The sequence below is a fragment of the Gracilinanus agilis genome, chromosome 1, assembly GCF_016433145.1.
Source record: "Gracilinanus agilis isolate LMUSP501 chromosome 1, AgileGrace, whole genome shotgun sequence".
NCBI lineage: Eukaryota > Metazoa > Chordata > Mammalia > Didelphimorphia > Didelphidae > Gracilinanus > Gracilinanus agilis.
The window spans coordinates 394,973,483-394,985,655 of NC_058130.1; the positions used below are offsets into that span (position 1 = coordinate 394,973,483).

General features: G+C 40.9%; 1 protein-coding gene across 2 annotated transcripts; it reads left to right on the forward strand.

Annotated features, from left to right (window-relative positions):
• The first annotated feature begins 8,439 nt into the window (after window positions 1-8,439).
• Window positions 8,440-9,732, forward strand: LOC123231536 (rho GDP-dissociation inhibitor 1). Of its 2 annotated transcripts, XM_044657806.1 has the most exons (2): window positions 8,440-8,904; window positions 9,010-9,732. In XM_044657806.1, the coding sequence occupies exons 1-2, from the start codon at window positions 8,463-8,465 to the stop codon at window positions 9,075-9,077; spliced, it is 510 nt and encodes a 169-aa protein (XP_044513741.1). In that variant the 5' UTR covers window positions 8,440-8,462; the 3' UTR covers window positions 9,078-9,732. The 2 variants fall into 2 exon arrangements, with proteins under 2 accessions (XP_044513741.1, XP_044513740.1); XM_044657805.1 differs by having other exon boundaries at window positions 8,440-9,732.
• Window positions 9,733-12,173: the final 2,441 nt, after the last annotated feature.

The window sequence follows — 12,173 nt, forward strand, 5'->3', positions numbered from 1 at the left end:
ATCTGACCTGATTGGAGCAAAAATTAACACTGATATTTGATTGGAGAAGTGAACATGCTACACTCTAGATTGGATGAAAAAAGAACATCTTGCTCTCTAGCGATGTTTACAGTTAAAGAGAGAAGAAAATCCCTAAAGGCTTAGCTCTGTTATTCATTATTTCACTTAGAACTCAAGAGGGAAAAAATCTCCTCAAAGCTATCAGCTTTCTATAGAGAATCAAGTTTTGCCGATTTCCAGGATTGTAGGAAACTGCCTTTCACGGAAGGGTGACCAGCTAATACTAGCCTCTTAAAGACAGCCTGATTATTCATTTAATGAAAAGATATTACATGATTGAAGCAAAATTTGATACTGGTGGTTGATTGGAAAAGGTAGTATCCTATGTGCTAGGACAAAAAAAAATTATTGGGAAAAGGAACCCTTACTCTCAAGTATTATCTTGAAAAGGGGGTAATAATGTGCTGTAGTTCTATCTATAACTCAAGAGGGGAATTCCTGATAATATGCAAATCTGAATAGTTTTGCGGATTCCAGGACCAAAGGGAACTGCTCTTCATTGAGTGTCAGCTGATACTAGCAAAGAGGTAGGGAGGATCTTCACTGGATGAAGGGGTCTGACTTGATTGGAGGAAAGCTTTGATACTGGTATTTGATTGGACAAAGTAGCATCCTATAATCGATGATTAAAAACTTTGGAAAACAGAAACCTTGCTTTCTAACATCATCTCTATATATAGTTAAGAAAGGGGAACCCTTCCTTCCCTCTAGGATTTTTGACTATTTTGTCCTTGATTTCCTTCTGTAATTCAAGAAGGAAACTCAAAGCTATAGACTTCCTATAAGAAAAGCAAATCTGAATGCATTTGCAGATTTCCTGATTGAAACTTTTCACCCAGTGTCAGCTGATACTAGCTGGCTAGGTAGGATCTTCACTGGATGAAGAGGTCTGACCTGATTGAAGGATTGGAGGAAAGCTTTGATACTCGTATTTGATTGGACAAGCATCCTATACTGGATGATTAAAAACTATTTGGAAAACAGAAGCCTTGCTTTCTAACATCATCTCTATATATAGTGAAGAAAGAGGAAGGCTTCCTTCCCTAGAGTATTGACTATCATGTCCTTGATTTCCTTCTGTAATTCAAGAAGGAAAACCTCAAAGCTATAGACTTCCTATAAGGAGAGCAAATCAGAACAGATTTACAGAATCTAGAATTGGAAGGAAGTGCTTTTCACACTCAGTGCCTACTCAAAGAAATCTATCTAAAAATATCTATAGGCTTAAAACTTCTGTTAGCCAGAGAACTTAGAAATGCTCCTGCTGCCTGAGAATAGTAGAAAAGTGAGTTTGGCCAGCAGGAGAGCAAAGAAGCTCAGAAAATAAGCAAGTAGCACAAGCTGTTTATAGCCAAGCAGTTAGACATGTATTAAGTTAGATTATAATTATATTATACATATATTATATTTATTTATTATTTAATAATATTTACTAATTGTGTATTTATAAATAATATTTGTTTATTGTATTATACTATATTATAACATTTATTGTATTATAATTTATTATTTTATTGCATAATGTTTATTATTGTTAATAATATTTATTATAGAATATAAACATATTATAATTATAACTTAATACAAGTTAGACATGTATTAAGCACCTACTATGCAGGCTTATTGTGGGGTCAAGAGTTGTCCCAGAAGCATGGGTTTCCCTATTCATTTGTCCCACAGACGCTACATTGGTTAAGAGAGTGTAGCCTCAGTTTAATGGGTGAACTGTCATGTTGGATCATTCCTGCTTTTGCCTTTTATTTAGTAAGCATTTCTCATTTAAGAGTTAATAATGTCTTGAGTACAAGCAAGGTGAGCAAACCTTCCTAGGTTCAACTATGACCATGTGTATGCACATTACAAGGGAGGAAGCAAGTCAGAGGGAAGAGCTAGGATTTCAAGGGGAAGTTTCTAGAATTCAAATGTAAAAAGAATTGCAACGGGTCAAGGTCTCCAATTTATAGAGCAGATAGAGGGTTAATGTATGGTGTTGTACTCCAGTTCCTTGCTGTGGAGACAAACAATATAGAGATTTCTTTGGTTCGTGCATAACAAGCAAACGTTACACTGGTGACTTGGGATTTGTTAATAATAAAAATAATAGCCAACATTTATATAGCACTTATTATGGGCTGGATATTGTGCTAATAAGCTAATAAGCACTTTACAAATATTATCTTATTTGATCCTCAGCACAACCTGGGAAGCAAGTGCTATTATTATCCTCATTTTACAAATGAGGAAACTGAGGCAAACAGGGTTAGGTGACTTTCCCAAGGTCACATAGCTAGTTAATGGCTGAACCTGAATTTAAACTTAGGTCTTCCTGACTCCAGACCCAGCATTCTATCCATTATGCCATCTCACTGCGTAGCCAACAGACATAAAGTCACCCAGCAAAGAGGGGCAAGGAGTAACTTGGACCTAATGGATTCTTTTCAGGGTGTTGGCTGCAATATCCATCACTGAAAGTGAAGGAAATAGAAACAATAGAAGTTTGGCATTTAGCTAAACTAAAACTAAACTAGAAATAACTAGCAACATATTCTTCCTCTGTATTCCACACTTGTCTCTTCACAGGCTATTAAATTAATCTATTCTTTTATAGTCTGTTTGGCTCCTAACCCACCACCCAGGAGGAGAGAGAGAGCCAGAGAGGAGAGACAGGGAGGCCTGCAGAGTTGGGGCACCAAGCCTCTTATTTAATGAATCATAAATTTAGTGACACGTCAGTGACTTCAAGGAAGAGACTGTGAGAGTCACTGAATCGAAACTGTTCATTTTATAGATGAGGAAATGTGAATGGGTCAGGTAACTTTTTCAAAGTCACCCAGTTAATAAGTGGCAGAGCCAGTATTTTTTTTTTTTTTAACTCTTACCTTCCATTTTGGAATCAATATTGTATATTGGTTCTAAGGCAGAAGAGCAGTAAAGGCTAGACAATGGGGGGGTTAGTTCTCCAGATCTCCTTATCATCTCTGCTAATCTGATAAGGACAGTTTAGTTGATAAGGAAATAAGGACTGGATAGGGAATTGTCTTTTACCTCATGATTCCAGCTCTGGCTCCAGGAACATGGAGTTTATTATATATATTTCAAGACTCATTTCACACAAAAGAACCCCCCCCCCCCGAAACTTTGCAGATGCGCAGAAGTCACAAATTATGTCATATCAAAACACAAAACACTGGCTTCAGAATAGACCAAGGCCAAGGCTGAATTTTGACTGGGTTCTTATCAGAAAGCCAAGTTGGGGAACATTCCTCCCAGGGTCAAATTGCCCCCCCCTAAGGTTTTGGCTTTGGCTATACCAGGCGTCTACATTCCTGGTCAAAGGGGAACAGTGTTAACCCTTTAAATTCAGGTTTGCTAGAAACTTAAAGCTTTTCAATAAGGCCACAATACTTTTCAACAAGAAATCACAAGGATCATAAAAAGGGTCAAAAGAGGAGTCTCGGATTTTTATATATTCTCTTATTGGCTTCCCAGAGTCACACAGCTAGGATGTGTCTGAGGTCAGATTTGAACCCAAGATCTCCCTTCTCTAGATCTGACTCTTAATTCACTGAGCTACCCAGCTGCCTCCTCAGAGCCAATATTTAAACCTAGGTTTTATGACTCCCAAACCAGAAATCTTTCCACCAAAACATAACAGATTTTGAGACAATGCAGGGGAAAATGAGGAAGAAAAGGTAATTGCCTGAAGGGAGGCAAAAGTAGGGTTCACTACTGGCCACAGAATTCAGGATGGCAAATAAGTGGCTTGTCCTGCCCGGTCACTGGTCCCTGTGTCCTATGTGGGGACTGAGGGAACCAGTTCTAAAGTCTGTGGGGCTCCTCTGGAAGGATCCCCATTTCACAGTTGTGAATCAGGAAGAGACCTGAGGGGGGAGAAGGGAAAGGAGCAGACAGTCTGAGTCAGTTAGGACAGTTGTTCAGAAGGGGACCTTAGTCTTGGGGGGTAGGGAGGGGAGACACAAAGAGATTCATGAAAAGCATATTCCTGTACTATGGCAGCCAAGTGGTTCAGCTGATAACGGGATGGACTTGAGGTCAGGAAGATCTGAATTAAAATCCTGCCTTGAATACTTTCTAGCTTTATGACCCTGGGCAAGTCACCTAAACTTAATGGCATTTATTTCACAAGAAAATGAGATATAAAAGTGCTTTGTTCCACAAATCCTATGTGTTTGCAGCAATCCAGCTTTGCCCCATAGAGATGGAAGGATATTAGATGTGATTTTCTAGCCTAGCCCATGATCCACTACAGAATTATAGAATTGTAGACATGGCTGAGAATCCAAGGACAATTTAGTCCAAACCCCTCATTTTACAGGTGAGGGAACTCAGGTCAAGGGAAGTTAAATGATTTGTCAGAGGCAGGAAGTTCCAGAAGAAGACATAGAACAGAGGTGTGACTCCAGCGCTAATATCCTCTTTAATTCAATGTTACCTAATTGAGTTAATTCTCTGGTCCTCCATTTCAGAGCTATAATGAGCAAGGGGTAACCTCAGAGATTTGTCCCATGGGCCGATATTCGCCAGGACATACCTTTGTCCAGAAGGAACCAACTTCTTCCATATATTTCTCTGACAGGCAGTGTCTCCCTTCTCTGCTACACAAGTATCAAGCATCTCATGTTATAGTACCCAAGTCTCAGGGTTCACTTGCATCACCCTCTCCCATATTAGGAAATAAGTTAGAGTATCTGAAGTGGGTCTGCCTGCCTCAAGTCTCTCCCAACATTCAGCCATTAAAGGATTTTCCTAAAATGTAGGTTTAATTATGTCACCACCACCCCCCCCTCTATCACCACCCTTACTCAATAAATGTTAGTGGCTCCCTATTGTTTTCTGGTGTAAATACAAAATGGCTCTGTTTAGAATTCAAAGTCTTTCATCACCTAGCCTCCTCCTACCCTTACCTGTCTTCTTCTTACACTTTACATCTCACTCTCTAATTCTCTATCCAGTGACACTAGCCTGCTATCTGTTGTACAAACAAGACTGTCCATTTTTAGATCCTCTGCATTTACTCTGGCTGTCCTTCATGCCTTAAATGCTTGGCCTCCTCCACTGACCACTGACCTCCCTTGCTTCCTTTAAATCCCAACTAAAATCTCACCTTCTACAGGAAATCTTCTCTAACCCCTCTAAATTCCAGTGCTTTCCCTCTTTTAATTATTTCCTGTTTATTCTATATACAACTTGCATTATATATATATTTGTCTGTTGTCTCTCCCATTATATTGTAAGCTCCTTGAGAGTAGGAACTATCTTTTGCCTCTTTTTGTATCCCAGAGTTTTCATCTCCACACATTCCAACACTGGATATGATTTTTCAAAAGTATTTATGTTTAACCTTTTTCAATTGTGAATTCCAAATTCTCTTCCTCCCTTTAGCCCTTCACCTACCCATTAAGAAACCAAGAAATATATCTAATAATAAAGAGAAATCATACAAAACATATTTTTATATTAAGCTGCAAAAAAAGCAAGAAAATAAAGTAAAAAAAATATTTTTCAATTACCATTCAGTTCATCAGTTTGAGAAATGATTTTAAAAAAAAACTTTACTTTCTGCCTTAAAATCAATACTATGTATTGGTTCCAAGGCAGAAGAGTGGTAAGGACTAGGCAATGGGGGTAAGTGACTTGCCCAAGGTCACATAGATAGGAAGTATCTGAGACCAGATTTGAATCCAGGACCTCCCTTCTCCAGGCCCTGCTCTATATCTACTGGGCTACCCAGCTGCCCCCTGAGATATGATTTTAAAGGACTATTCATTTGAAAGTTGTAATTTGGGAAACTGTTAAGTGAAAGTTAAACCACTGAGTCAGGAGGCTCTCATTTAAGTTACAGAATACAGAGCAGAAAGGGCAAAAGGCATCATGTAAGACAGCCCAGAAAAGGGAGAGGCACCTAAAAATGGAAGGCCCAGCAAAAGGGCTACACTTGTGGGAGCTACAGCAATTAGAAAGAGTAAACTGATAGGGCAGTCATGGTGAACGGGCTGGGCACACCCAGCACTTGATGGGGGGAGCGGCATAGGGGCATAGCATGAAGTCCGGGTGGAGTTGGGGCAGGCATGGCACTCAGTCAAGGGGGACGGGGCCCAGTGCTCTGTCTCTAACTGGTTTGCCATCATTGTGATAGGCTATTTGTGATGGTCCCTAGAGAACTAGGATCCTCAAAGAACTCAAGGGATAGTTCTTACCTTTCAAAGTCAGAATTGAAGGGTGAAGATTTTCCTAAAGGCTCGATGTTCCCTGTTACCACTTCTATCTTGAGAAGGAAAACTAATAGGAAAATGTGCAAAGACTGACAACATCCAGATGAGCAAGGCTTAAAAAGTGAACCGGACCTGTACTGTTAGGAACTCCATTCTAATGGGACAGTCCAGCATCTGAATACATAACCAACCAGGTGGCAGCTTAGAGCCCAGAGATCTCTTCCATAATACCTGCCATTCACTTTGAGATAGCACGTGTTTTTTTTTTAACCTTGCAAGGATGCAAGCTCAGTTGAAGGGGTTTCTAAAGATAGTGATTGAGCAGGGAAGGGAATTTGTTACCAGCTGCACTGATGTTCCTGAATGGACCAATAACATGGAAGCCTGCTGTGCAGTGTTGTGACTTACTTTAGCATATTCCTTTCTTCTCCTATGTTTCCATAACAGGTTCCTACAAATGCAGGTGAACTTTTGCCACAGTCATTGGGGGCATTGGTAAAACAGTGTGACTTGGACTTGTATGTTAATGGTGATATATATATATATATACATATATATATGTATATATATACATGTATGATTATTTTTGCATTTGTTTGCATATATTAGTATCTATAATATTAGTGGGTAGGTGACACAATGAATAGAGCTTTGGGCTTGGAATCAGGAAGATTCATCTACATAAGTTCAAATCTGGCCTCAGACACTTACTGTGTGGCCTGTGTACATAGAATTTTGTGCCCTTGAACTACATTTCCCAGAATCCCTTTCCCTTTGTCACCATGTTATGTTCTTATGTGGTATCAATAAAGTTGTGTGTAACTCTGTCCTTGCTCTCTCTTCTCCAGCATGTGCAGTCAGGGAAACTCTCTCTTTCCTAAGGCTGTCACTTTCCTCTACTTCAAGTTATTATTAATAAATCTTATAAAAATAGAATACTTGGCATATTGGATATTAATTTTTAATCTTACAGATCATAGGCAAGTTGTTTAATTCTATCTCAATTTCCTCATCTGTAAAATGAGAAGGAAATAATAAACTGCTCCAGTATCTGTGCCAAGAAAATCCCAGATGGGGTCACAAAGAGTTGAACCCAACTGAAATGACTGAAGGGCCATCTGTAATATTTATTTTGCATAGTTGCAAAATAAATAGTTATGTTTAAGTTCTAAAAGTGTCATTGTGAGTGATTGCTTGTATAGATGGGAAAACTACATTGTAAAGGGACTTAAGAACTCTATTATTAAATAGGGGAAGTACATTTTCCCTCAAAAAGATTTTCCACAGGATTCTGAGAGTCTGACTATTCCCATGTGGTAATAGTCTATTTCTGTGAACTCAGTCCTGCTGGTGTAAGATCAGTTTGTGTGAGACAAAAAAAATGTAGGGATTCTCACAAGCCTAAATAAGATGTGTGAGTCCCTAATTCCCACACAATTCAGTTGTTGACTTTTCTACTGCAGCTCAAATCCTGAGCTCACTCACTTAATGACCTCTAGGACCTTAGTCAAGTCACTTGACCTTTCTAGGTCTGAGTTTGTTCCTTTGCAATGCAGTGACTATAGCAGATAACCTCTAATGCTCCCTTTTAACTTTCACTCCTATTAGCAAGGAATCTAAAAAGGACTACAAATCAAGATCAGGAGAGCAAGGGGAAAAAATGGCCAAACTAATCTGGCAAGAAAATAACGAGATACCATGTACACACTTCACATCAAAGAGTACTTTAACAAGCCCTTTTTGTTGTTTTTCTATAATTTATTTTGAACCCTAAGGAATTTCCAGTCACTATAGCAATCATTGTAGACTAAACAAAAACAAAAAACCCAAAGTTCATGGAGTAGTAGAAGAGAATCCAATATAAAGAAACATTTCATTTGGTGAAACCAAACTTTCTTAATTGATGTTAAGATAGACCTGTACAATGTTTTATTTCCTGTGACTTTTTTAACCTAAATTTTCTAAGTGAGGTGTTAGCAAATGAACTAATAGACTGGATCCATCCCCACCTGCCATCACTAAATTATTTTGTTGTGGGATGCCAGGAAGAGTTTCCAATTCTTTCTATTCAGAGCAGAACTTCAGTGATCAAAAGAACATATGGGGGCAGGAGCTGGCCAGAGGCACAGATGGCGTCCAAGGTTTTCAAAGCCCAATCAAGTGTCGAGTATGGCAGAACAAGAACCTACAGCAGAGCAGCTGGCTCAGATTGCAGCCGAGAATGAGGAAGATGAACACTCCATCAACTACAAGCCCCCAGCACAAAAGAGCATCCAGGAGATCCAGGAGTTGGACAAGGATGATGAGAGCCTTCGAAAGTATAAAGAAGCCCTGCTGGGCAGTGTGACTGTTTCTGCTGATCCCAATACTCCTAATGTCATTGTGACACGCCTGACCCTGGTGTGCAGCACTTCGCCTGGTCCCTTGGAGCTAGATCTTACTGGTGACCTGGAGAGCTTTAAGAAGCAGTCATTTGTTCTGAAAGAGGGTGTGGAATACCGGATAAAAATCTCTTTCCAGGTGAATAAGGAGATTGTATCAGGCATGAAGTACATCCAGCACACTTACAGAAAAGGCGTCAAGATTGACAAAACTGACTACATGGTGGGCAGTTATGGGCCTCGAGCAGAAGAATATGAATTTCTAACCCCTGTGGAGGAGGCTCCTAAGGGCATGCTGGCTCGTGGCAGCTACAACATCAAGTCCCGATTCACAGATGACGACAAGACGGATCACCTCTCCTGGGAATGGAACCTCACCATCAAAAAGGAGTGGAAGGACTGAATCTATGGCCCTAGAGAGGGAGGGAGAGAGGGAGGCATCCCCAGACAGTGGCCACGGGAGAACCCTACCCTTAATCTGAATCCCCTGCCCCCATCCCACTTTCCTTTTCAATCCCTAATCCCATACCAAAGTGCTGACAGGGGAGTCCCATCCTCCCCCCTTCCCTCTCCCCCCCCCCCACCTGTCTTCTCATACCCCTGGTCTTTCGCCTCTGGATGGGAGGGAATCCCATTTTTGTCTTCTTGGGCCCCTTCTCAGCCTCCCAGGTGGTTATCGTTGTTTTTCCTGTTGCTGCTTCAGCCCAGTATCTTGCTTGGAGGTGGGGGCTTTAGCCAAGGCCTAACCTTCCTTCAAGACCCCAATTCTTCCCTTGGGCCAAAGGGAAGGGTTTTTGTTCTGGGCTTCAACAGGAATTTAAATTCTCTTCCCTCAGCTGCTGCAGCCCCACCAATCATGTCTTGTTCCCCTTGGAGGGGGTGTGGTGCACCACAGAATCAGGGTAGTGAAGAGACCTCTGGCCCTTCTACTGCCCCCTTTGTGTGGCCATCAAGAGCCTGTCAGTTCATTCATTGCTGTCTGTAACCGTGTATAACCATGATGCCTTAACATGTGGAACGTGTGCTATGTGGGGAGAACCGCTCCCCCCAATCACTAACCTCTGGCTCCCCAGTGTCTGCATGAGCATGTGGTTCCCTCTCCCCATCTTCCCTCCACCTTCGCTAATTAAGCGACTTGCATTGTCTGTCTGTGCTGCTGCCCCTTCTCCCTAGCTTGCCCAGGGTCTCAGCCCTACTCCCCCTTCCAGACCAGGGCTCCAGGAACTGCTCCCAACTGGTGAGAGCCAAACTGCCAAATCTCTAATCTGTTCCTTCTCTCCGTACCCCATCCCCACACTTCAGAAGATTGGGGTTTCTTCACTCCCTGGGGAAGCTCTGGCTTTCCCGTCCTGGTCACTTCTCTGTGGTCAGGGCAGCTCTCCTACCTGGGGAGTCTCCAGGCCTATTTGAACAAAAACACCCCTCCTCCCCCAACGACAAAGCCAATGGTTGAGCCTTACTTGTCCCTGGCTGGAGCTCTCAGCCCCTGCCTTGGAATCTTGTGCCTGGCCTGTCAATATGTATTGCCTTGATCTGTGCCGACCTGAGGCCCTGCTCAATTGGCCCCACTTTCTCCCTTGGGATCCAGGGCCACCATCCCCAGGTAGGGCCCACCCTCACCCATAAGGCCTAGCCAAGACAGACATGGGACCAAGTGCACACAAATTTGGGAGCTGTGGCTCCTGTGCCTCCCTCCCTTTCCCTCCCTCTCCCACTTTGCTGCCACCAGTCTCTTGGTTTGATGTCACAAACTCTTGAGGCCCTGGTAACAGGTTTGGAATTGCCTGGCTACTTCTCCTTTTCAGATTAGGGAAATAAACTCTCGGTATAGACAAAAAAAAAAAAAAAAAAAAAAAAGAACATATGGGGGCTAGTAATAGCATAGGGAATCACAGTTATAAAGAACCCAGGTCCCTATCATAGCTCAGCTCCAGAACTTAAAGAGAGGAGATTCTTCCACCTAAATGCACATTTAAGGAATAATTTCTATTTCTTTATGACTGGAGGTCAGGGTATGGATCTTGTTGTTGATGTAGCCAAAAAAGTTGTTGAACTAGTAGCAATGGAAGGTATTGTCTCAGATGGAGCGGGTGTAAATTCTATTGTATGGATATCATTTGGGTGTTATGCAGTCATGATATCCCCAGTCATGTGTGGTCCCAGAAACAAAGCAAGGTATCGATTTTATGGCATCTTTCACATCACCAAAGACTTCCCAAACTTTAACTAAGTAGAGGCAATGGGATAGTAACCTGGGAGCTGAATTTAGAGTGTACTTTCTCTGCAAATTACCCTTGCCTGGAAGGCACTGGGATGTTAAATGACTTGCCCAGGTTCAGACAACCAGTCTGTTATAGGCAGGACTTGAATCTTCTCATTGCTCTATTAAATCATAAAAGATGGACCAGAGTGAAAATGTTTTCACTATTCAAGAATAAAAATTGGAGGTTCTAAGACTGGCATGCTAACTAGTTACCCCTAAATGATCAGCATCCCAACTTTTAGAGAGACAAATTGGCATTTAGATATCCCAAAGTGAGAAATAATAGGTCTAGGATGCTCTTAGAAATCTGGAACTACATATATGCACTAGGGACTTCTGGATGTATGCATCGGGAAATTTTCCATTACACTGAGTTGAAATTTGTCTTACTTGTACCTTCTACCCATTCTTCTAGTGCTGTCTTTTAGAGCAAAGCAGAGCTAATCTAATCCCTTTTCCATATGTTATCCCTTCTAAAACTTGGAAACAGCTATCCTAAGCCTCCTGTTCAGTAGGCCACAAATCAATTTCTTCAAATGACCCTCATATTGTATTATCTTACTTCTTTTCATCATTTTGGTCACTTTTCTCTGGATATTCTCTAATTTATTAGTTTCTTATGGAATATACAACTAAGGATATTGTCTACATGAGAACACAGTTCTCATGAACCACACTCCAACTACAAGAAGAATATATTGCCCAAGACATTACCTGCTGATGCAATAATTCTTTCTTCTGGCATTCTGAGTGATCAAGGATTCTTGATTTGGGACAGATAACCACTGTCCTGGAATCTTCACCATCACATCTACAATCTAACAGTGGAAATGCCCACGATGAGCTGTGGGCACCATAGTCACATGAATCTGAGAGTACCTGTGCAAAGAAAAACAATTGAAAATTGTTCAGCAGAACTAGAGTTCAAAAAAAGTTGAACATCTAAACTATAAATATCCTGTCATCCCTAAAACTCTTCTAAAAGAACAAACTCTGAGTCACCTTGAGTTAAGCTGAAATTCTTTCATTTAAATAAGTTTAATTTCAAGAAGAATTAGGTTCTTTTATTTTTTATTCTCTGAAGACAGAGAGCACATTGACATGGACATTTCATTCTAAATCATAAAATAGATCCATAAAAACAAGAATTGAGTGAAAGGATGCAAATTTTGTATATTATGTAATTGTGTGAAACAACTAGAGAAGTACCTGAAGTCTCTCTCTCTCTCTCTCTCT

Bases quoted from the DNA above. Each gene is read 5' to 3' on its own strand.
- LOC123231536 (XM_044657805.1), top strand. From the start codon at position 8,463: ATGGCAGAACAAGAACCTACAGCAGAGCAGCTGGCTCAGATTGCAGCC.